The 26,423-nt window shown below is 42.4% G+C and overlaps 1 protein-coding gene across 11 annotated transcripts in view; it reads right to left on the bottom strand.

Annotated features, from left to right (window-relative positions):
- Positions 1-26,423, bottom strand: part of PTPRM (protein tyrosine phosphatase receptor type M) — a 649,319-nt gene that overhangs the window by 354,206 nt on the left and 268,690 nt on the right. For all 11 annotated transcript variants that reach the window (XM_081561596.1, XM_081561601.1, XM_081561595.1 and 8 more), the window contains exons 5-7: positions 25,357-25,472; positions 7,996-8,170; positions 1,396-1,689 (exon numbers count right to left, since the gene is read on the bottom strand). In XM_081561596.1, coding sequence (XP_081417722.1) covers positions 1,396-1,689; positions 7,996-8,170; positions 25,357-25,472 — 585 coding nt within the window. The remainder of the gene's footprint in view (positions 1-1,395; positions 1,690-7,995; positions 8,171-25,356; positions 25,473-26,423) is intronic.

Genomic DNA, 26,423 nt, shown 5'->3' with positions numbered 1-26,423 from the left:
CCGGAGTCTACCCAAACCCACAAGGCAGTTATAAAATAAGTAACAGATTTGAAAGCAATTCCTAAATTGTAGACTGATGTAAACAGTGTTACAAGCTATTGTTTGCATTATGAAAGATGATAAACGATTTCAAAGAAGGAAGGGAAATTGTATTTGTTAAAGAGAGAGGAGGTGACATGGTTTAGGAAAGCGAGGCACAGAAGGTGTTATCCAACTCCGTGCTCTATGGACCACCCATGGCAGCTGTGGGCATTTCCACAGGTCTTATGCCAGACTCTGCACTGAGCGTGATATGACCATGAGGGCGGGGGACCCAGGAAACAGACTTGGGTGCACAAGGCAGGCCCAGTAACAATACCCCAAGAAGAATAAGGGTCCTGTTTTCTTTTCGAACAAAAGTATTTTTACAAAAACAATTTTTTTCCATGAGTTTTCGGCTTTTGGAAACCACATACTCAAAACTATGAAGAAAGAACAAAGCAGTTACCATTGTCAAGGCTTAATCATTTCTCCTACCAGACAGGGTTAGACTGTTGCTCTCAGTACTTTTAAAACTTAAGAAGAAATGAAACCTATTGATAAGTGTCCTCTTAAATAATGGCACCTGAAGAATCAATTGTCTCCATAAAAACTTCTGGAGTCTCATCAGCTCAGGTCGCGATTCAGCATAAGAATCTTCATTCAGAGGAGGAAAGAACACTTCAGTGTCCCAACCTGTTACTTCTCTCTGTTATTTCAACCTGAGAGCAGCCAGACAGAAACAGCACTCGAATCTCTGACGGGAGCTTCCTTCGGGGTTTGATTTTTATAAGACTCTGCATTTCTCTCTCCATCAACCGCACAGAGCCGGCTCCGCACAGTCAATTAGAACTTTATCATCTGAGAATTTAAAGCCTGCGTGCAGCCTGAAAATCACCCTGGCTTATCTTACAAATGGGCCCTGTGTCATCAGCAAGCAGCCCTTCCATTCAGTATCCGTCCATAAAAACACATGGCTAAGGTGGAATCTGTTCTTCCAACCCCCGCCCCCCCAACCAGGCTACAAGCACATCAATGGGGAACATAAACTGAAGAGACCTGGATGGGAGGTGCTGAGTGATGAGCAGACATCATTAAAGTGGACGTTTGTGTTGACTTTGGGATGGTTCCCACATGAACTAGGTGATACTCCTAGGAAGGTGTAAATGAAGAACAGGGAAAACGGGGGTGGAAACGTCCTGAGTGAGACCAAGCCTTGAGGTCTGAAGCCCACAGGTGGCTGCCCACGGGTGAATGGACCTCCTGTGCTCAGAGAGGGTCCCAGCAGAGCTGAGGAAAGCGTGAGCCCCCTGCGCTGAGGCTGCAGGTCAGACTCCGTCAGACACGGACAAGCGGCCCCAGGACCCCCAGACTCACCGGCACACTTGGTCCTGGTTCTGAGGGCGGGCCCAGGGGAGCCGGTGCCGCCCTCCCCGGGCCGGGTGAGCAGCACACTGATCTCATACTCCGTGTCGGGGTCCAGATGCCCGATTTTGTAGCTCGTGGAGTCCACCGGCTGCCGGTCGCTCCAGCTCCCACTGGCCGTGCAGTATTCCACCTCCCGGGCCACAATGGGTCCGTCCCCATTGATGGAGTTGGCGTTGAGTTGTATCCACAGGTAGGTGGCCCCCACGGAGGCCAGCTGAGGGGGCGCGATGGGGACAGGGGGCTCTGAAAGGCAAACCAGAGGGCCATCCTTCAGACACTTGGAAAGAGCTCAACGCACATCAATCACTAAAATCGGGAAGATGTTGACAGTTCAGCGATGAACAGATGAGAACGGCTTTGCTCAGGTTAATAAGAAAAAGCACCTTGAGAGAGGTCTGCAGAGTGTTCAAATCTGTGAAAATGGCACCCCACTCCAGTACTCTTGCCTGGAAAATCCGATGGATGGAGGAGCCTGGTAGGCTGCAGTCCATGGGGTCGCTAAGAGTCGGACACGACTGAGCAACTTCACTTTCACTATTCACTTTCATGCATTGGAGAAGGCAATGGCACCCCACTCCAGTACTCTTGCCTGGAAAATCTCATGGACAGAGGAGCCTGGTGGGCTGCTGTCTATGGGGTCGCACAGAGTCGGTCACGACTGAAGCGACTTAGCAGCAGTAGCAGCAGCAAAGCCTAAGCCTATTCAGGTAGGTACAACCCCACTTTGTTTCAGGATGCATTTCATTTTTTCTCAAATACGTACATAGGCATCAAAGGATTTTATTTTGCACTAAAAGTAACTTGTAAAAACTCTCTCAAGTGGTAGTAATTAAGCTCTAGAAGGCTCGCTGCCGCTGTCAACAGTGTCTTTGACATCACCCAAGGTATTACTTATATCGTTAAATTCAGTCTTCTTATATTTATATTCCAAGAATATCATCACTTGAAAAACACAGATGAAATTATACTTTATCTCATCATAAATGCAGTTCCAGGATGCCTCATTTATCCCAAAAAACCATCTCAGTGGATTCCTTCTGCTCCCAGAGCAGTGAGCACTTGGGGTAATAAAGTCCAGCACAGCCACTGTTGAGGGAACTTCCAGTAATTAGTATTATTAAAGCCACAGAGAGAAAGAAAAGCTCTAAAACAAAGCAGAAGCCATGCCCAGCCTGATAAACCTCTAAGCAATCAACAGCAAACACTCTTTACAACTCAAGAAAATCCCCCTCCTTGTTTAAAACCCAAGACTGACTTTCTCTGGACCTTTGAGATGGGAGAAACAGGCAATCTTGTTTTCAACAGCATTCCCAGTATATCAAGTGCCATATGAATGGCTCTCCAGGCACCAAACAAAGACATTCCATGTGCCAATGTCACTGTGAGTGGCACCATACATGACATTAGGAAGGAAGGTAATTGTATCAAATAACATGTTTCTATTTAATGACTCTCCATCAGAGAAAAACGTTAAGCTCTAGTGATTTTTTTCGAGAATGTTTCTGCAGGTGGTTTGTGCCTTTCGGTGTGTTTTTGTTTTCAACTCCTCATCTAGTTCACACAAATGTATGGAAAATAAAGCCTGCTATTTGAATTGTGGTGATGGAGAAGACTTGAGAGTCCCTTGGACAACAAGGAGATCAAACCAGTCAATATTAAAGGAAATCAAACTGAATATTCATTGGAAGGACTGATGCTGAAGCTGAAGCTTCAATGCTTTGGCCACCTGATGCAAGGAGCCGACTCACTGTAAAAGACCCTGATTCTGGGAAAGACTGAGGACAGGAGGAGAAGGAGGCAACAGAGGACGAGATGGTTGGATAGCATCACTGACTTAATGGACATGAGTTTGAGCAAGCTCCGGGAGATGGTGAAGGACAGGAAACCTGGTGTGCTGCAGTCTTCGGGGTCGCAGAGTTGGACATGACTTAGTGACTGAACAACAATTCTGTCACTGGCATATGCACCTGTCCGCTTCGTGGCACACAGAGCCAGTTGATCTCTGCCATCTTTCCTGCTGATCAGGACCTCAGGACTGCTGGTCTCATCTGATAGTGGCCCCTGAGATGATACCAAGTTGGTCCCTAGACCAACAAGAAATGAGCAACACGACCTCCTTCTGTTAAGTTGGGGCATCTTTTTTCTTCTTTAACATATATTCAAGGTGTGATAAATCATACTGACTTTTAAAATAGCTGGGAAGAGACTTTCCTGGTGGTCCAGGAGTTAAGATTACATGCTCCCAATGTAGAGGGTCTGAGTTTGACGCCTAGTCAGGGAAATAGATTCCACATGCTGCAACTAAAGATCCCACATGCCACAACTAAGACCTGGCACAGCCAAATAAAATAAATAAGTGTACATGCTTAGTCACTCTGTCGTGCCCAACTCTCTGCGACCCTATGGACTGCAGCCCGCCAGGCTCCCCCGTCCAAGGGGATTCTCCAGGCAAGAACACTGGAGTAGGTTGCCCTGTCCTCCTCAATAAATGTATGGGGTCATGTCAAAAAATAAAATAGTCAGGGAAATCTCATGAAACTTAGTCTACATAAGACACAAGATGAGTTTTATTTAGGGGACCACAAATTTATTAAATTATTGTTCCTATCGTTTATGAACTACAACTCTGTGCCAGCTCTTCTTTCTTGAGATAGCTTTGACTCAACTCATAATGATTTAACATCAATTTATATCATTAGGTGATTCCTTGAACCAAGACATGAAAAGGGCCTTTTCTAGTATATCCTAAGGCATTGATGTAGCCAGGCTGAAAAAGCAGTTAATTACTTTGCAGTTGCACATGCTAGCAAGGGTTCCTGAACTGCCATTCAAAATATGACTCGGGGCAAAGCCACAAAGGTTAGTGAGCACACAATTCATTTAGGACACTGTTACTAGTCTCCTAAAATAGACAGGACTTTAATGCTTATTCGTCCCAAGACTATTTTCTCTATTAGTTCCCCATTAGGAAGAGTACCAAATACATTAAGTCAAATGAAAGATTCAACTAGAATCTGGAAATAATTGAGATAGTCATTCAAAAGGACTTTGGGGTTGCTGGAAGAATCTACAATAATAAGCCAATAGTTAAATTTTGAATAAATTTCCTCAAAGGGAAAGAAGGAAGGCACTGAATCTATACTAAGTGATAAAAAGCAATTTAAAATATTTAATCCAAGTGAAAGGGCATGTTAAAAGTAATTCTAAATCTAGTTATTTATTTATATAAATAGAATTTATATACATATAGATACATATCATATATATAATATATATAAGTGAATTCTTAATATATGTCTTTTATAATTAAATATGACATTGATATATATGCATATATACATGCACTGCAGAGATTATATGAAATATTTTCTTGTTTTTGATTACCAAAAGCAGTGGTAGATATAAATAAGGCAAGCACAATAGTTTAAAATGAGTTGGGCTTCATTTGGGGACATCAAATCAGAGAATGACCTTAAGAAAGCCGTAAACAACTTCAGATTTTGTCATCTTAAAAAATATTAGCACCCTAAATACACACATATAAAATGTGTTCAATCATATACATGTGGCCTAAACACGTCATTATGTATTTTAAAGTAACTGTGCCGAGGCAATGCTTTACTTAACTAGTATAATCTGGCATGTTACCTCATTTCAAAAAATAAAATATATGCAAAATATGGCCATAAAAATTATAAGTGGAGGAAAAGTCAAATTCCAGATTTGTGCTATAACTGCAAGCCAGTTGTCACTGACTCAGGCAGGATGCAGAGATGCAAAAGAGGTGCCTGGACCTTTTATCACGAGGAGTCAAGACCTCTCCGTGCCGTCCTAAGGCAGGAAAAAGTGCAGCAGAAATGTGCGTTGAGCCCACACATCCCCCGCGCTCGCGACCTCTGACCTGCTTATAGTTTGTTGTTCAGTCTCTCGGTCGTGTGCGATTCTTTTGTGATCCCATGAATGCAGCATGCCAGGCTTCCCTGTCCTTCACTATCTCTCAGAGTTTGTTCCAAATCATGTCCACTGAGTCAGTGATACTCAATAAGATGCCATCAAGATACTCGTACTCAATAAGACACCATCTTATCTTCTGTTGCCCCCTTCTCCTGCCCTCTATCCTCCCAGCATCAGAGTCTTTTCCAGTGAGTCGACACTTTGCATCAGGTGGCCAAAGTATTGGAGTGTCAGCATCAGTCCTTCCAATGAATATTCAGGACTGATTTCCTTTAGGATTGACTGGTTTGATATCCTTGCTGTCCAAGGGACTCTCAAGAGCATTCTCCAACACCACAGTTCAAAAGCATCAATTCTTCAGCATTTAGCTTTCTTTATAGTCCAGCTCTCATATCCATACATGACCATTGGAAAAACCATAGCTTTGACTAGACAGACCTTTTTCAGCAAAGTAATGTCTCTGTTTTTTAATATGCTGTCTAGGTTTGTCATAGCTTTTCTTTCAAGGAGCAAGGGTCTTTTAATTCCGTCGCTGCAGTCACCATCCACAGTGATTTTGGAGCCCAAGAAAATAAAATCTGTCACTGTTTCCACTTTATCCCCACCTATTTGCCATGCGATTTGCTTATAACTCCCAACAAATTAACTTTCCCATGGAGGCAATTTTTAGAGGCGACTAGCTCTTCATCACACTGATTACAGAGCACCATGCCTCAGGTGGCACATGTGGTCACAGTGAAGCACTGGAGCAACCAGAAATCAGAAAACAGGACACAACCACAAAGAACTAAAGTGAAGTTACACTGATGACAATAGAGAACTCAGCATTCAGACCAGCAAGGTGGCTGGTCCTCTGGATTTGTTGGCAAATGCTGTGGGTTTTCTACCCAGAGACCCTTCTGCAGGGGACGGTGTGCACATCTGTGCAAAGTTCCCTTTGCTTACAGATAAAATCCAAACTCCAAAACTAGCCAGACAGGCTAAAGCTTTGTTACAAGTCCCCACTCACAGGGATCAGGCATGGCAAATCAGATCATTCGAGTCTAAACTGCAGTGTGTGGCTGGCTCCTTGTTTCCTTCCACAGGACGTTAGTCACGTTAGCTGCAGATGAACACTGCTGGGGTCAGGCTTCCCCCCAAGCCAGGCATGACTAACACTGGTGGGGCTAGTTTCACAACAGAAGCATTTACCCACATCACATATAGATTTTATCACAGAGGCTCTGCCCCCAGAGACTCTGATTCAATGCAGGTGTGGTGGTGGGGGTAGAGAAGAAGTGGGCTGGTGTATTATTATTATTATTTTTGGCAAGGTGATTCAGCCGTGCATGCTCAGATGAGGACCACTAGTGGACCAGAGCAGAGAGAGTAAGAGCCACCTCTCTCCCATCATGGACTGAACAGGTATGGGCTGCCCACTAGGCATTCTCAGCGCCATTCACCTATTTGTTGCATCTGATCTTCCTGATAGCCCTTGAGGGTCAGTCACATTATTCTTCTTTTCCAATTGGCTGTGCCAGGTCTTAGTTGTGTGGCATGTGGGATCTTGTTTCCCAACCGGGGATCGAACGCAGATCCCCTGACCTGGGGGCTCAGTCTTAGCCACTGGACCCACCGGGGGAGTCCTGGGTCAAACACATTATTAAGTCTATTTTAAACCTGAGGAAAGAGAAGCATCCAGAGCACAGGACCACACCCATGCAGCTAGCGCTGGGGTTTGAACCCCACCGTCTGTAGAACTGCCTGCATAGAGAAATTTGCTGACAAAAGGAATAGTCCCTCCAAAAGAAACCGATTTTCCATTCCCCGTTTAACAAATGCAGGGGAAAAAATTGAAAAGTAGGCATCATTCTGTTCCCCTAGGAAGAAGCAGCAATGGCTTGCCACAAGTTGTATAAAAATGCCTCATGGTATATCTGAAAGTCCAAATTATTCTGTCTGGGAGCAAAAACTGCCTTAGCAGTTCAGTACTATAAACTACAAAGTCCATGTACACACAAAAAACATCAAACTAGCTAAAGGAAATTTATATCCTCCCCTTTTATTTAACTCATCTCCCCCTTTCCTGACCATACTGACTTAATTCTTCAGTCACACAAAATACAGTAATAGACCCTAACAGCAACATTATGAATGCTAACTCACTGTTATCAGTGTGGTTTGTGTGATATGACGGAGCATTTCTATACTGACACTGCCTCACTTTATTAACCACCCTGCTATCGTAAACACCCTGGCTGGGGGAATATTTGCATTTTAAGTGATTTTCTATCAGTACAAAAAATTTCATTTCTTAAAAAAAAAAAATTTATAGGCTGTAATCTCTGTATACAGAGTTGGCAGAAGAACTTGCCAGGAGCACATTTACTGCTTTGTATGCAACTGAACCAACATAAATAAAATACATTTTTCAAAAATATTGCTCACGTGCGAAATCTGTACTTAAAATGCAATCCATCAATACAGCCTGTCACCAAACCACTGTTTAGAAACAGACGAGGGTGAGTCTGAGCTTTCAACAAATCATGAGCTCATAACCGTCCCACATGCCTGTTTTAATAGACTATATGGGGGTATAAAAATAACATTATATACCTTTAACTACCAACTCTGCATAGTTGGATATGCCAACTCCCCCGTCGGTGCGAATCATGCAGCGGTATTTTCCAGCATCTCGTTTGGTTGTGTTCACAATGTTAAATGATGCTATGAATCGCCGGGAACTGGTCACCTTTATTTCCTTCAGAGGAGCATCCTGGACATCGATGCCCTGTGTTGTGGGGGTGGAGAAGACAAAAAGAAGCAATATCAGTTGTCGTCTGGAAACGTACTCCTGAAGGCACAGAGTTGATGCTACTTACATCCAAATCCCCGTCCCTTGTTAATTATCTATGGGCAGTTGTTGCAGGAAAACAGCTGCCCAGAAACCGAAATTCTGCCTTGATCAACACTTTCAGGATTTGACAGATGCAAAATTAAGTGCGAAGAAATGTCTTTGATTTTGCCCCTCTAAGATATTCATTATGTTATTCTAGCACAATGGGAGGAGAGGAAGACGCACATGGGAAAATCCTTTATTTTGCTCCCAAACTATCAACACTTAGTCTTTTTATAATACGTAATCGTATTATACTTGGCTAGGAAAAAAAAAAATTCACACACTACACTATGACTGACCTCATTCTATATATGAACCAATAAATAGCTTATCAAGAACTACATTAGAAACATAAGTAGGTATTAGCATAGCTCCTATGGAAAGAGTCTGAAGGACTAGATTCAGCTTTAGAATTTTCTTCCTGGAGCTACAAAAAGCAAGCAGAAGTTGTTGCTTAATATCACCTAACACTGAAACGTAAGGGGAGAAGTTCCTTTCCATATTCCACAGCCAGGACCACACAAGCAGGTTCCATCTCTGGGGCAGAGTTGTCTTATTCCATGCCCAAGACAGTAAATAAGTCCTCGTGCACACTTAAAAATTCATTCTATGCTTCCCATAGCTTAAAGCCTCAAAAACGACTATAGATTTCAGTCCTATATATTTTTAGTACAGTTACCAGGAAAGAGGCTCTCTTTACCATGCTATTTGCAAGTATTAAGGAGAAAACAACTGGCAAAGACCTTAAGGCAAATGCATTTTGTCTGATTATTCACCCAGCAACCATGTTGGGGGCCATCCCCCATGCTGTCACTATATGAAGACACTAAGTTCACCATAGCGGACAACAGAAAAGTGACCCCAGTGCTCACAGTACTTCAGTTGCTGGAAAGTGTAGGCTTGAAATGCACATGTGATCACCAGTGATGGCCGGTCAGGTGGCTGGCAGAAATCATGATGGAGTTGTCTTTAGATATGGCGCCGGTTTGAAGAACTGATCTTAGAGCTAAGATCTGAAGGGTAAGCAGGAGATACCAGGCTAAGGGGAGGGTGGGAGAGAAGGAAGTGTCCCAGGCAGAAGAGAGAACAGGATGCCTGGGATGTTAGAAAGAGTATAAAGCTTTGGAGGACATCAAGGCAGCCAGAGGAACTGGGGAGGTAGACAAGCATCTGTGCATTCCAGGACTCACAGGCTGCATGAAAATATCTGTGTTTATAGATGTGAGCCTGCCAGGCTACCAATAATAAAACTCCTCTGTAGAGATTTATATAAGCAGAGCCTTCTAATAGCTTTCTCTGTGATATTTTGTCAGCATGTCCTAATGGACATGAGTTTGGGAATTAGACTGACCAGGACTCCACATGTAACTTCAGAGTGATTTACCCTCCTGGGGCCCCCTCTCCGCATCTGTAAGAGATGCTACAACTGTCAGGGAGTTGTGGGAATTTAAGACACCGGCCTAATGACTGGTCCCCGGCCAGATTCTGGACCAGCTGAGGGATGAGCTCAAGAAAACAGGCGGACAGGATGTCAAAACACTGCCTTTATTACCAATGAGCCTGGCCCTGCAGACTCTGCAGAATACAGCTGATGTGCAGTAAGCATGGGCTTGCTAGAACTGAGCACAGAACGGAACAGACTCACCCGCCCAGCCACGGGCCGCACTAGAAAGCCACAAGGCCTCCCTATTTGGGAGCTGCTGGCAAACACCCAGGACGGAGGAAGGGCTGCTGCGGGGAGTGAGTTCCCAAAGGAGGGGCTGGACCATGTGTGCTCCCAGCCTGCCGCCCAGCAGTTCCACGTGGACAGAGAAAAGGCACCAGGGTGCTGCACCAGTACAGTTCCTGCCACAGCAGAGGAAACATCAGGGCTGGGGAACTACAGTTCCTACCATCTTTAGAACTAGCAATCCAGACAGCCTTGTTGATAGCTTAAAAAGTCACAGATCTGAATATGATGTTAAAAATACACCTTACATATATTACGTGTCTTTTTCAAAAATGAAATCCCTTCAGTCTGGTCTGACAAAGGGCCCTGAAAAGTTAGATAAACAAAACAAAGCAATCTCAATCTAGCATTATTCATGAATTCAACAGGAGAGAGTATTTCTCTTTGTATTCCACACATTCAGTCTCTCATCCTCTCTCCCAAATAAATTTTTAAAAAAAACCCCTGAATTCTACCACTAGCAGTAACCTTAGACTGACTACTCTATAAAGTTGTTTGTCTTTTTCAAATTGAAAATAAAGCCAATCTTGTTTTTTTTTAAAAAAAAATTGCGCCCTGAAGAAAGGCAGACTTCACATCTATAATTCTTTGTTTTGTTTATTAAAAATAAGGACAACATCCAAAGGGCTATCTGTTAATATTTCTTTATTTCCTTACTTGCTGCATGAATCTTGTAAAGATTATACTTCTATGGTCATCTTGTAATATTTTCCTAATGGAATAAGCCTGTCTCAGAGCGTTTAGTGAAAAGAATTCAAAAGGATGCCTTTATGCATTCCTCACGAGTACTCAAGGCTGTATGAAGGGCAGCCAAGGTTAAGGAAACCTCTGTGTTGGATGCATACACATGTCGGGAGGAACGTTACTTCATACCTGTGGTCTTCATGCCACTAATTCATCCTTTAAACAGCTTGAAACTGACAGCTCTACCCAACTCCAATGAGTCATAGGAACCCTCAGGAATGGGCCTTTTTTTTTTTTTTTTAATCCCATGTATTTCATCACAGGGCTTCACAGGTGGTACAGCGGTAAAGAATCCGCCTGCCAATGCAAGAGATGTGGAGACGTGAGACTAGGGTTTCATCCCTGTGTCAGGAAGATCCTCTGGAGAAGGAAATGGCAACCCCCTCCAGTATTCTTGCTTGGAGAATTCTGTTTATAGCTTCCCTCACTATTTTTTTTTTTTTAACACTGTTGGGGCTGAATTGCACCCCTCTACACACACATTCATATGTTGAAACCCTAACCTCCAGCACCTCAGCATGAGGCTGCTTTTGGAAGTAGGGCCTTTAAAGAGGTGATTAAGGTAAAGCGATAGTTACTCAGTGGTGTCCAACTCTTTGCGACCCCAGGGACTGTAGCCAGCCAGGCTCCTCTGTCCACGGAATTCTCCAAACAAGAATATTGGAGTGGGTTGCCATTCCCTTCTCCAGGGGATCTTCCCGACCCAGGGATCGAACCCAGGTCTCTTGCACTGCAGGTAGACTCTTTACCATCTGAGCCACCAGGGAAACCCCATTCCTGAGTGTGGGCTCTGCCATTCCAGCCTCATTACCTGCCATTCGAGGAGCATTTGTGTTCCAGCAGAGTGGAATCAACTACCATTTCCCACAGTTCCAGCTGTCTTGGCTGTTGACTTTTACAAAGCTCTGCACACTCACTGTCTCCATTTGTCTTCCTTCGCTGGCCAAGAAAGTCCTGTGTGTCCCCCATCCTGGCCTCCAGTCATGCCTTCTAGAAAGCAGACCCTCAGTCCCTTTTTGGTGAGGCTCCTTTTCCTGGTTTCCTGTGTCAGGCAATATTTTGTAATAACCTTATATGTATGTATATCAGAATCACTTTGCTGAACACCTGAATCCAACATAACACTGTAACTAACTGTACTTCTATGACAACAAAAAGAAGCAATCGATGGCTGGGTCCATAAAGAGGAAGGAGAGAGCGTCCTCAGAGCACTGGGGCTGTGGTGAGGAGAGCGCACACCCATCACTCTGATAGTGTCAGATCCCATTTCCTGGGTCCTTAGGAAAGGAGGAGGACAGCGTTCACAGCCCTTGGCAAGCACCAGACAGCAGAACCTGTGACACCTCCATGAATCAGAGGAAGTAACAGGGGATAAATGTCAGGAGAGCAGGGTCAACTTGAAACCCATGCATGAGCAGAGGCTGTGGCTGCCTGTCAGCGTGGATGTGGGAGGGTGTTTCTGGAGCCTTGGCTCAAGGTTATTTCCTTGACTCCCCCAACATGCCTGTCAGTGCTTTTGATGGTGTCACAGATACATCTGTCAAATGTATAGGTGACCAATAACTGGCACATGAATGGATACACTGGGATAAAAGCAAAGACTGCCCACCTCCCTGCTACTCGACTTCAGGCCCCACAAAGGCAGGGATCTTTCTCCAGGTTTTTTGCTGCTACATCTATCGCACAAAAACCATGCCTGGTGCATCCCAGGGGGCTTTAGTGGTAATACTGAAAGGGGTTTAGGCATTGAACGGGCAACTGAACAAATTGATTTTTAAGATGCTTTTGGTCCCCAGATACCCTTCCTTAGTTCAGAATTCAACAGGAAAGGCAGGGAACTGAGGCTGGCCCATTTTCTCTGATGCAGGGCAGTGAGAAAAGGTCATGAGGGCCCTTCCCCGTCTGCATCTCCATGACAGGGAGGGCCAGACAGGACAATGTGCTCAGAACCTCGGGTACCCTGAGCATCTAAGAAACCATGGGGAGACTTCGTTACTCCAGCAAAACAAAATGATGAAAATGTCCGCTGGGAAGAGACAGAACCTTTGTCAGGCAGTTTTCTCTCAGTTTTCACAGAGTTAGAAAGAGGCGACTCTGCCAGGAACTGGAGAGCTGGTTCTTAATAGCATCACAGCAGGACAAGGAAGCACCACCAACGATGGGACCATGATTTGTTTTTTAGAATATGAGTTCCTGTAAGAGAGCCTTAGCATCCTTCGGACAAAACCCTCAACTCCAGACAGAGCAGGGCACCAGGTGTCCAGGTGTTAAAGCAAACTCTGATCCGTCTTTTGTCAACCTAATGAGACAAGCATAACGGCCATGTCTGTGAGGAAATTATCTTAGTGGGTTAAATACAGCTTTTTAATAAAAGCAAGAGTATCTTCAAATATGCATGCATTTCAATTTGAGCAAGCCAGAGAAAAAGTCCTGACAGTTATTTAAATTAGACTTCCAACCTTCTTTCTGCAGTGGGCTAACTCTAGGACTTCTAAACGAGCAGTAATTTGCCAGAAAAAAAAGATAACATATTAAGTCTTTCAGAAAGAGTTTTGCAATAACCAGAGCAATGATTGAAAGAAATTGAGGTCTGGGCAGTTAGCCGCCTTTAGAGCAAATTAATCCTATTTAGGAGCTGGTCTGAGTGCAGGAGCTAAGCATATATAGGGGAGCCAGAGGCGGCTCCTCAGCCATACAGGTGGAGATTAAACCACACTTTCATTTCTTTAATAGGGAAAATAATCCACATATTCCACTATCAAATACGTCCATCTGTAAGATACTGATTGAAATCCTTACCACTGGGGTCACTAATAGTATCTGCAGGGCCAGGAATAATTTTATTTAAAACATTTCCTGTAATCTAAATCTTAATTGACTATCTCAACAAATCTACTGTCTGGAGCCCACATATTTTTAAATTTTAATAACTAATAACTAATCAAAGTGCTAACCTTTGATTTCTAGACTGTAACTAAGCCAGTACAAATATTTATCAATGTGGAATGCTACAACTGGAAGTTCTTACTCCTATTATCATATACTATGAATATGTATTGACAAATGTTCTTTAATTGGCTAATGGGGATACAGATAGCCAAAGTGAAAGTGAAAGTCACTCATTCATGTCCGACTCTGTGACCCCATGGACTGTACAGTCTAGGGAATTCTCCAGGCCAGAATACTGGAGTGGGTAGCTTTTCCCTTCTCTAGGAGATCTCTCCAATCCAGGGATTGAACCCAGGTCTTCTGCATTGCAGGTGGATTCTTTACCAACTGAGCCACAAGGGAAGCCCAAGGATACTGGAGTGGGTAGGCTATCCCTTCTCCAGGGGATCTTCCCAACCCAGGAATCAAACTGGGGTCTCCTGCATTACAGGCAGATTCTTTAACAACTGAACTATAAGGGAAGCCCACAGATAGCCAAAGTAACATATTATTCAAACATATAATAGTTTTGCATGCATATTTGAGTAAAAAGTTTGATTATGAAAATTTAGAATTTCATTCTGATATTTAGACACAGTTCAATATATATTTGCAATATGTGAATAATATTCTTTAATAATATATAATAATGCAGTAACTAGATATACCAAAAAAAAAAAAGAAATACCAATGAAATTAGAAGTTCTTTAGTCTTCAAATCTGTCAATGAGGCTAATCTAGCCACATCAAACTATGTAAGCTGACAGTGCCTGACATTTCCTGTTGGGTTAAAGGTTTGGGTTTGAAAGGCTAGAACATGGCCTTGTTACTTCTAAACAGTAATAACAGCACTTGAGGAAGCACATGAGGAAGATGGCAGAATCTACCTAGTTATCCATGATCTAAAAGGCAAAGTTAGTTAGTCATAAACAAGGCTGACAAAGGACATTACTTTTTCCCCAATCAATATGCCTTAAAACATACAAAGACTCCAGTCCCCTGCCAGGCTCCTCTGTCCATAGAATTCTCCAGGCAAGAAAACTGGAGTGGGTAGCCATTCCTTTCTCCATGGGAACTTCTTGACCAGGGATCAAACCCAGGTTTCCTGCATTGCAAGCAGATTCTTTACCATCTGAGTCACCAGGGAAGCCATAAAACATACAAGTCTTTCTGAAAAAAATTGTTGAAAAGATAAAGAAGGCACAAGATAAGGGTTAAAAGCCCCATAGTTCTGAATCTGAATTTGAATTGTCACACTGAACTGGAATTGTCACTCTGTCTTGATCTCAAGACAGATATGCTTTAATCTTAAATGTATATGTGCACACACACACACATATACACACCAACTCCATCCAATGGGAAGATCCACAAACAATAATGAGTAGTAGTAAGCACCTCTGTCCTCAGAGAGCAATTTCTTCTTTTTTTTTCAGATTGTAATTTCTAATTACCAGTTCCCCTGAAAAAGAAGCAGGGCTCCTGGCAAAATGGCTAATTCTAGACTATCAATATGGAAAATACAAGCCTGGAACACACAGTCACACCCAAAAGCAAGAAAGCCATGGAGATGGCCCAGCTCAGGGGACTCCCACTCTGAGTAAGCCCCACTGTTTAGGGATGGAAGATCTGAGCAGTGATAAGGATAATAAGTGAAGTGGATCAAAACTCATCAAATGTGTTTAAATCCACAGGTCGATGTGTTTAAATCCTCTGTCGATGATGACAGAGGATGACGTCAATGACAATAACCGCAGTAACCCCTTTGGTCACTTTCAGGTGATGTTAGTGAACTACCTCACTATTTTGATAATTTGCTAAAAAAGACAAAAATATCAAGTATTTATACCACCTTCCATATATGATTTATATACCAGGACACCCAAACAGTTAATAACAGGAGAGCTTTTCTTTTTAGAAGTATTCTAGTGACTAAACAAAGAAGGACTGAGAACGAGACTGTTTTGCAACCCTGAATGAGTCAATGACCCTAGGAATGAGCATCAATAGCTGATAGCATCACAAAGGAGATATAATTGGCAAGACACACAACAGTCAGAATAACACACTAAATGATGCTACTCGAAGTTGACAGGCAAAACGCAAAACATCAGAGGCTGTGCAGGACAAACCCAGTCTCAATAACACCAACAACCACCACCACAAACAGCGGGAAATGAACAGAAATAACAAAGATAAAAAGGACTTAAGACACTCGTCATGGGGGTCGGATGGATTGTGAAATTGGGATTGACATATGTATACTTTTATAATACTATGTATAAAAGAGATAATTAATGAAAACCTACCACATGTACATATATAAAGAAAACACTCATCACTCAACTGCAAAGTGTGAACTTTACCACAATCGCAAATCAAATAAAACTGCTAAAATAAATAGTTACTAGACAGCCAAGAAATATGAACACTGACTGTTTTCACAGGGCATACATGGTGATTATTCTATTTTTGTAAGAGCTCTTATCTTTTAGAGCAGCAGATTGAAGCTAAGTCCATCCTGCAACTTGTTTTGTAAGGCTTGCAAGCTCAGAATGGTGTTTACATTTTTTAAAACGTCTGACAAATAATCAAAAGAATAGTATTTTGTGACAATGAAAATGATGTGAAAGACTTTTCACATGTCCATGTATAAACTTGTCCTGAAACTAGCCACATTCATCCATTTCTGCGCTGTTCATGGATGCTTTCATACTATGTCGGCAGAGAAGATCCTCTGGCCTGCAAAATCTACTACCTAGCCCTTCACAGAAAAAGTTTGCCAACTCCTGTCTTAGAGAAACATGTACAAGTTACATAATATGATGACTGGGATCATCAGAGGGAAGCAGTTGGGCACACAGGGGAAGAAAGTGGTCTCCCATGCTGTTGGTTTTGAAGTCGATGTTGGGTACATCAAGCTTGTTACATCATTCTCTCTACCTCTGTGTTTATTTATGATTTCTATAATAAAAATAAAAATAGGAGCTTGAGATTAACATACACATATCAATACTTTGGCCACCTGATGCGAAGAGTCGACTCATTGGAAAAGACCCTGATGCTGGGAAAGATTGAGGGCAGGAGGAGGAGTGACAGAGGATGAGATAGTTGGATGGCATCACTTACTCAATGGACATGAGTTTGAGCAAACTCCGGGAGATAGTGAAGGACAGGGAAACCTGGCATGCTGCAGCCCATGGGGTTTCAAAGAGTCAGATAGGACTGAGCAACTGAACAAGTTATTTCTTGAAAATAGCGACTGAACAACAAATATATTATCTAAATAACCAACAAGGACTTACTGTGTAGCACAGGGAACTATACTCAGTATTTTTTAAAAAATAAAGTAAAATAAAAAAAAATAGAAAAGAATTCTAAGAAGCAATTAGAAGAGAATCTCTTCTTTTTGCATTTTTTAACAATTGTTTAAACCATCACAATTTCCCCAGGAAAAATAGATGGTTTTGTTGCTAGCTCACAAATACTGCAAAGCTATAGGAATCAAAGAACCATTTTGTCCAGGCATCATTTGCGTCCTGCAAAAGCAGCAAGTCACTCTGCTATAAAGATCCCACCACAGAAGTAAAGAAAATGCAATTTGCCAAAGGGGAAGCCACATGCCTGGGGTAGCAGCCCTCTCTGTAGCAGCATTCGCATAACTAATCATCATACACCTAGCACATGGAAAGTATAGGATACACACTTCCTGAATGAAAGCAATCACTGGCTTCCATCTCAAGAATAAACAGAAACTCCATTAATCTGTCACTTGTCCTTTGTCTTCAGTGGATATCGCTTCTCATAACAGAGACACATAATTTTTTTGCACCTGGACAATACCCAATTCCCTTTGCTTTGAATGAAGGGAATGAAGGGTGGCATTTTACACATAGGAGAAACGCAGAAGAGAATAACGATATGATTTATGATTTCAAAGTTCATCCCCTATAGGAGCTACCTGACTGCCACTGTGTGTCAGTCACAGAAGTCTCTGACCTTGTCCCAAACTGGGTCCCTCTAGGACTAAAAGCACCATGAATTTTTCTCTATTCCGTTTCTCTGGCCCTAAAGACAATTTTGAAATTAAAACCCATCCAAAATTGTCAAACTTCCCCCCCCACTTTCTTTTCAGTACAAGAAGATCAAACCAGTCAATCCTAAAAGAAATTCCAAATATTCATTGGAAGGACTGATACTGAAGCTGAAGCTGCAATACTTTGGCCATCTGATGCAAAGAGCCAACTTATTGGAAAAGACCCTGTTGCTGGGAAAGACTTGAGAGCAGGAGGAGAAGGGGGCCACAGAGGAAGAGATGGTGGAATGGCATTATCAGCTGAATGCACATGAGTTTGAGCAAACTCTGGGAGATGGTGAAGGACAGGGAAGCCTGGAGTGCTGTAGTCCACGGGGTCGCAATGAGTTAGACACAACAGAGTAACTGAATTACACCATCACCAATTCCAGATAGCTAGACTGAAAATCTTCTAGGGCTTTCAAAATTACCTAAAGCAGGCATGTTTAAGTCCTAGCTAAAATATCCTCCTATTTTTCCTCCCCTTCCAAAAAGAAGAGTAAGAAGAGAGGAACAAAAAAACAGAGATTCTAACAGTGTTCAAACTCTCCAGGGTCCCCGCTCTAGGGCCCAGATCACTGAAAGCAGACAGACAGGGTGGCGGATGCTTAACTCTCGATCTCAGGAATTCTAGAGCAGGGCTTTCTGCATCTCCCCTTCTCATGACACAGCTGTGGATCCTTGGAAGCAAGAGACACACATGAACCCTTTGATGAATATGAGAAAAGAAAGACAGAATAAATGCTTTAACAGGACATGTGGTTCCTGGGTTCAAAGCCAGCAGTCCTTAAGGTTAGCAGTGGATGCCTCTCTCTTCCGTCCTCCTACACGAACCTTCCTGACCTGCTGTTTTCACAGCACATCCTCACATCCTGGCCCAGCGGTCGTCAGATCCCATCAGAGGACGAGGCCCTTGGACAAGCCTCCAGCAACTCCTGGCCCATCCTCCTCAAAGTACCAGCCACTTACACTTTCTTTGACTGAGGCAGGTAATATCACAAAGTACAATTTTTAATCAATTTCTCCCAGAATCTCCGTAGACATATCCTACTGTTTCATCCATGTGAAAGAAACCTTTACCTTTAAATGGAGGCAATCCAAAATCATATCAGTTAAAAGATACGACGTAAGCTTTCAAGGTTGTCGGTGGTTTCAAGCTGAATATTAAATATTATATCATATAGATGGATACTGAACTGACTAAAACAATAATGGATGTGATTTCAACCACTTGAAACTTTAAGGAAAAAAAAAAAAACTTTAAGGAGCCAATGGTTCCTATAGCAACTGAAGACAGTCCTTTTTGTGCCTTCCTGGTATTTTCTATGACAGTAAGTGGTATTAAATTTATGCTTTAATATACAGGGTCTAAAACACCCAAGTTAGGCTTGACAAGGGAACCATAATTTGACTCCCTTTCAAATCATTTTATGGTTTTTATACATAATAACAAAATCATTCTGATATACAGCTGTGATTTTTTTCCCTCACAATCTATAAAGGAAACTAAAAGCCACCAAGAAATGTTGACCAAATACACACATTTCGAAACACAAAAGCCAAGGCAACATTCCACACACATGAATACAGTTTTCGTCTTGTGTGTGTGCTAACTTGCTTCAGTTGTGCCCTACTCTTTGCAACCCCACAGACTATTGCCCACCAGGCTCCTCCGTCCATGGGATTTCCCAGGCAAGAATACTGGAGTGGGTTGCCATGCCCTCCTCCGGGGGATCTTCCTGACCCAGGGATCGAACCAACATCTCTTTATGTCTACCTGCAGTGGCAGGCAGATTCTTTACCACTAGCACCACCCACCTGTGAAGCCCATAATTTTCATCTTAAATGTCGATAAAAGGTATGTATCACTTAAATTGCCAACTGATGATTATGAATTCATGAAGAAAGATCTGGATCATCGTTCTTTGCAAGAGGCATTACAGTTAAGAACATAGATTTTGGACTTAGATGGCCTGGCTCAAATTCCAGTTCTTGTTACTAGCAACAAGTCAATGCAAAAATCTCTGAAACTTTCCGAGACCCAGTTATATCTTTATTCTGTAAATGGGCGCATAAAAGAATTCTCATAGGGATCAGGTAAGAGAAAAAACAATTGCTGAACATAGCCTGGAGTTGTGGTCCACTGCAGTCCATGGGGTCACAAAGAATCGGACATGACTGAGCGACTGAACAACAACAAAACGATGGTTCCAAAGTTAATGCTGATATTTTCACAGTAAATCTGAGAATATTTGGTTAACAGGCTAATATCTGAAATACAAGGTCAGTCAATCAGTGGATAAAAATGTCCAAGTGACAGAATTTACTCATTTATAAATAAGCAAATACATTTATACATATAATTGACTTTCACTAACAAAACACAACTATCTACAATACATATAATAGGTGGACAGATGAGTGTGTTAAAGTTTCCTATCTCTTCTGAGCTTGTTTTTTCATTAATAAAATGCAGAAATTAATTTGCAGATTGTTCCAAATTCAGTCTTTATATAATTCTGTAATGCTAAAAAGTGAGCCATTTAAAATTGATGGAGAGGAAAGGATGATTTTCCAGGTTTCCTTCGCCAGCTACCATTCACCCAATGCACAGTCCTGGGCTTGATCAAAGCTTCCATCCATCTCCCTTTGAAAAGGCATCTCAAGGATTCCCTGGTGACTCAGTGGTAAAACATTTGCCTGCCAATGAAGGAAACACGGGTTCGATCCCTGGTCCAGGAATATCCCACATACCGCACAACTAAGGCTGTACACCAAAACTACTGAGTCTGTGCTCTAGAGCCCATTTTCCACAACAAGAGAAACCACTGCAATGAGAAGCCTGTGCATAGCAACTAAAGAGTAGCCCCCACTCTCCACAACTAGAGAAGAGCCTGAGCAGAAACATGACCCAACACAGCCAAAAATAAATTGATTAACTTTTAAAAAATTAAAAGAAAAAAAGAAAAGGCCTCTCCACCACCTCCTTGTTTTCTGGCATTTGTCCTGGAAGCTGCATCACCTTCATTTCCCACCCACATCTGAGTCCGATGTGGTAGCTGAGTTCTGCAGATCGAAATGTTTGCATTCTCTTCCATATTCATATGATGAGGCCTACTCCCCACTGTTACCGTAATGGAGATGGGGCTTTTGGAAGCTAACTAGGTTGAGATGTAGTTCCTTGGTGGCTCAGATGGTAAAGAATTTGTCTGCAATGTGGGAGACCCGGGTTTGATCCCTGGGTGGGGAAGATTCCTCTGGAGAAGGGAATGGCACCCCAGGCCAGTAGTCTTGCCTGGAGAATCCCATGGGCAGAGAAGTCTGGTAGGCTACTGTCCCATAGAGTCACAAAGAGTCAGACACGATTGAGCAACTAACACTCAATGTTGAGATGAGGTTGAGATGAGGTTGTGCACGTGGAGCCTGAAGGGTGGGATGAGGGCCCTTACAAGGGGAGGAAGAGCCCAGAGTATGCATGTGACTATGCAGCAAGAAGCTGTTGGTCTGCAGACCCGGGAGCTGGTCCTCTCCAAGAACATGCATGCTGGTCCTGGATCTTAAGACTGCCAGCCCCCAGAACTGTGAGAGATAAATGTCTACTGGTTAAGCCTCCCAGTCTATGGTATTTTTGTTACAGTACTTTGGTGATTTACTGAAAAGCTGAAAGAGGTATTATAAATACTAATTCCCAAGATAAGCCTATGGAGATAAGTAAAATTTTAAATATTTCAGAAAGAACAACAGTAATTCTAATATAATTACATATGGCTCAAAGGGTCAATGACTCTATGAACATATATAACTCAGAAATTGATACCATCAGCAAATAATATTTAAGTATAAAAAAGAACATCTAAAATTCTATTTTCTCCGTATCTTATATATAAACATACTCTAGGATATTTCAAAATGTAGGCTCCACAAGTGATCAGAAAGTTGATAACAGCAAGAAATGCACGCTCTTGTTTTGGTTACTTGAATGGCTTTCCAAATATGTTTCATTTGAGTGTCTCCCACAGTTACAGCCTAGGTCAGGCAAAGATCACCACATCTGATAGTACACAGCAAGGATCCTCAGCAGATTCAATGCACATCAGTTTTTTTTTTTTTTTTTACCACATAAAAATACTTTGATAGATGCTGCCTTGCTCTTGCACACTGTCTGGAAGGTGTTTTAAGTACTTTGCAGCTGTAATAATGGAGGCTCATGAGCTGTGTTTCATTTTGTTGTTCTGTATTCTAGAAAGACCAGCTCCATGCTGGCAATAACTTGCCTGGCCCACGGATGATATGGTGAAGACGGAAGCAGATGGGGTCCATCTGTTAACCATAAACACTTCTTCATTAGTGTCATCCTCAGATTTATGTGTGTTATGTTTTTGAGAAAGACTCTGACATTGATTATATTTAATCTATATTTTTAAAGCAATCAAACCACTGGCCATTTTTCATAGATGTGGATCAAGATGTACACTTTGTACAGATGGACTTTTTTTTTGTCAAGATGCCTCCTGGATGTAAATCATGTGATGGCAGTTACATCCAAATCCTTCTAACAAAGTGGTAAATGCACATTGCCTATTCACCTAGCTCTGGATATGAGAAGCCAGCACAGCAGAGTAGAATTAATCTGGAGTAGAAGTGAAGAAACAGGACTATTTCCCAGTATGCCATCTACCTTCATGACTCTCAACAATCCTGTACCTCAGTTTCATCTATAAAAAAGTACAGAGCCAAGGGATGCACCATGAAACTCTGAAAAATGCATTATGGTAGAATTCAAAAGATGTAATGCAAATTACTGTGTCATGTAAATATAAATGATCACACTTCACAATGATGTTGTTTCTGTTCAGTTGCTAAGTCATGTCCAACTTTTTGCGACTCCATGGACTGCAGCACGCCAGACTCTCCTGTTCTTCACTATCTCCCAGAGTCTGCTCAAACTCATGTTCATTGAGCTGGTGATGCCATCCAATCATCTCATCCTTTGTTGCCCTCTTCTCCTCCTGCCTTCAATCTTTCCCAGCATCAGGGACTTTTCCAAAGAACTGGCTCTTCACATCAGGTGGCCAAAGTATTGGAACTTCACCTTCAACATCAGTCCTTCCAATGAATGTTCAGAGTTGATTTCCTTTAGGATTGACTGGTCTGATCTCCTTGTTGTCCAAGAAACTCTCAAATAAAGGATGTTCCCCAAATAAAGGATGTCCTATTCATTTCTAAATCTTGACTTACTACTGGGAAGATTCAAGTGACAGAAAAACTTAAAACTATCTTCCATTCAATTTTCTCCCTGAATCTTAGAATTACTTTGAGGAGGCAAGTGAATTGAGATGCAGAAAAGCATTTTTTTAAGTGTTATAACATTAGAGGAAGAAGGAAGAAAAGCCCATATTCATACCGCCAAGACCAGAGGGATTTCGTCTAGTTTTCCAGGTCTGCTTCTCCCCACAACTTGTAAAGAATGTCTTGAAGCAAAGACTCAGGGCCCAGGTAAGAGAGCAAGAGGACTCTGTGAAACCATCCTCTCCCACAAACCGTTATGCTGCTGGAACTATCCCATACAAATTCAGGTTAATAGAAGCCATCCTTGTAAGCAAGACACTTGTCTTATTTCATCTGCTATTAATAAAATAAACACCTCCCCACAAAATGCCTATCCAAACAGAGGAAATAAATTATTGAACACTAAAACTATTCGAACAACACCAAGACTCACAAGCCAAACAACAGGCTGAGTCCAGGACAATCTCATTGTCACTAAGAATTTCAAAGTCATCCCAATTCTGTCTTTGTCATCAACCCCTTCTTGACATAACCCTTCTCAAAAGCTGCAGGGCAACATGCAGTCACGGATGTTAGAGGACCCCCAAAGCATTTAAGGTGTCTCTTCCAGAATGTGTTCCCATTTGTCAATGCCCTGCTGACAAATCCTGGGGTAGCACAGTTGGCTGTTTTTCATTTTCCCCAGAAATGGAGGAAGAAAAAAATGACCATTGACTTCAGTTGTGATGATTCAAAGAATACAGGATTTAAAAATTATAGCACGTGTGCATGCTCAGCCATGTCTGACTTTTTGTGACCCCATGGACTGCAGCCCTCCAGGCTTCTCTGTTCATGGCATTCTCCAGGAAAGAATACTGGAGTGGATTGTCATTTCCTTCTCCGAGGGATCTTCCTAACCCAGGTATCGAATCTGCGTCTCCTGCATTGGCAGGTGGTTCTTTACCACTGTCATCACCTGGGAAGCCTTTACATTTTATAGGGCATCAGGCAAATGTGACACACGACAATTGTTGCTAGGCTGCAGAAGGAGTCACAGGATAGGTGGAGAGTGATGTGTACCGAGGAGAAGTCGGCAGGCGTGGAACAGAAGCCCAAGTGGAGTGGAACAGATGCACAGAAGGGTCAGAATATAAAGCAGGTCCATAGCAAACTACAATAAACAACCAAACCAAACCAAAACCCATTATAGGATCCCTAAGGAAAGAGGGGTGAAATCGACACGAGTCAAGGTGGGGAAGGAGCAGCCTATGGACCGATGCACAGCAAGAAGCAACAAGAATGAAATTGGAGAATTCTATGGGGGAAACCAAACCTAGAGTCTAAATAAGTGGATGGCAAACTGGTTAGAGGGTACAGGTCACTTAATCCCATTTGGTCAGAATTCCTGAGACCCTTGATCTGTCCATGAAACCGCTGGCTGTGCAAAATACAGGTGGTAGACTTTGCAAGACAATAAAACAAGACACACAAGGGATGATAACACTAAAAAAGTCTACTTACTTCTTTCTTTTTAAAAAAATTATTTTTTAATTGAAGGATAACTGCTTTACAGAATTTTGTTGGTTTCTGCCAAACATCATCATCAACAACAACAAAATGTCTACTTAAATGCTCAAAGGGCTTCCCAGGTGGCTCAGTGGTAAAGAATCTGCCTGCCAATGCAGAAGACCCAGGTTCAATCACTGGGTCAGGAAGATTCCCCTGGAGAAAGAAATGGCAACCCACTCCACTCTGGTATTCTTGCTGGGAGATCCCATGGACAGAGGAGCCTGGTGGGCTACAGTCCATGGGGTCGCAAAAAGAGTCAGACAAGACTTAGCGACTAAATAAAACAGAAACAAACAAACAAAAATGGTCAGAAGTAAAAGATATGTTACTAATTTCTAGGTTTAGGCCTGTGGCTAGGGAGCTGAAAATTAACAAAAATGCCTGTAAGTTTGTGTGTGACATGTCCATGTGATTCTTTGGTTTTTTATCAAGAGGATGAGCAGGGAAAGGGTATTTTATTTTGGACTCCAACATCGTGCTCTAAAAGTAACTCAGTAACCAGATCTTCCAAACAAGATGGCTAAGCAGAAGCAAAGGCAAAACCACAAATTCACAACTAGGTTTATGAAGAATAACATTGAACTTGTCTCGAACTCTTTGTTATCTGGCTACTCACTGTGGAAACAAAAGAATGGGGAGACTGCTCAGAGCATCCTCTTCCTTCCCACTGGTGTCCTGACACTCACCGGCTCTCTGGGGCCCTCCCCAGGGACAGGCTCTCTGCCCACTGGACTCACTCTGAACCATGAAAGTGAGCTACTGTACCTGTAGCCAGAGCCTGTCTCCAGCCACGGTCCTGCCGATGGCGCTGCACTGGAAGGTGGCAAACTGGCCAGCATTTACCTCCACGTTCTGAATCCGCAGGAAGTGGGGCGTTCTGGCTGCAGGAAGACAAAGAAGGAAAGATGTTAAAAGTGGAGGTCTGAACCCGTTTGTGTCTTTTCAAATCTGTCTGCAATTTCAGGCCTTTCCCTTTTGTTTACTTTTGAAGAAAAGAATGCCTTTGCTTCTAAGAGCTTTAAAGATTTCATTACGCCTGTAAAAGAGGTTCTGGAAAGATCTGTTGTGTTCTCTAACAGCCAGGCATTCTGGGATAGAACCAGACGGAAAGAAGATATTTTATGGTCCCTGCTGTGCAAATTATCATAGCTCAGCAGTCTCCTTGTAATAACAGATCTGTATTAATAAAGATTACACTGAGGCCTAATTGATGTTTTGAACAAAAACATATTAGATATTTATACTAGGAACATGAAAAGAACAGTAAGAAGTTAAATGATGTTGTCAAGGAAACTTTTTAAGCCAAGTACGGAGCTGTGAGTAATATATATTTTAATACAACTAATTGGTATGCAGCACTCCTCATGTAATATTTCCCAGCGACCAAAATACTCTCCCTATAGACAGACTCTGCGAAATTACGCTGGAACTGCTAGAGCACGGAGGGTTTTGCTGATTCTTATTTTCAATTCATGGAGAAAGAATGATCCCAACTGCTAAATAGCATTAAGTTTCAGAACATGCATTGTCCATAGGGGACACCTGTTTAAACAAAGCATCGTTCTATTTGATCTGAGAAGCACAGATCCATTTCGGTAGCACAATGAAGATGTCCACTGAGGAACTGGAGGGATGGGTTAGGAATTAAATTTTATGATAACTTCTCCTTTTAGGAAAACACTCTCTTACCAGCACAAGGATAGAGTGAAAGAGTAGCAAGAGGTGGGGTAGGGGGAGGTTAGGGAGTAGAAAAGAAGAAAACAGAATGGTAGTGTTTTCTGGGAGAAATAGAGAAATCTGGACGACAGCTAGAAGGCATTGTTTATGCCTTG

This window comes from Giraffa tippelskirchi, chromosome 14 (genome assembly GCF_054371585.1).
Source record: "Giraffa tippelskirchi isolate mGirTip1 chromosome 14, T2T-mGirTip1v1.2.pri, whole genome shotgun sequence".
Classification (NCBI taxonomy): Eukaryota; Metazoa; Chordata; class Mammalia; order Artiodactyla; family Giraffidae; genus Giraffa; species Giraffa tippelskirchi.
This window is presented reverse-complemented; position numbering and strand designations above follow the sequence as displayed.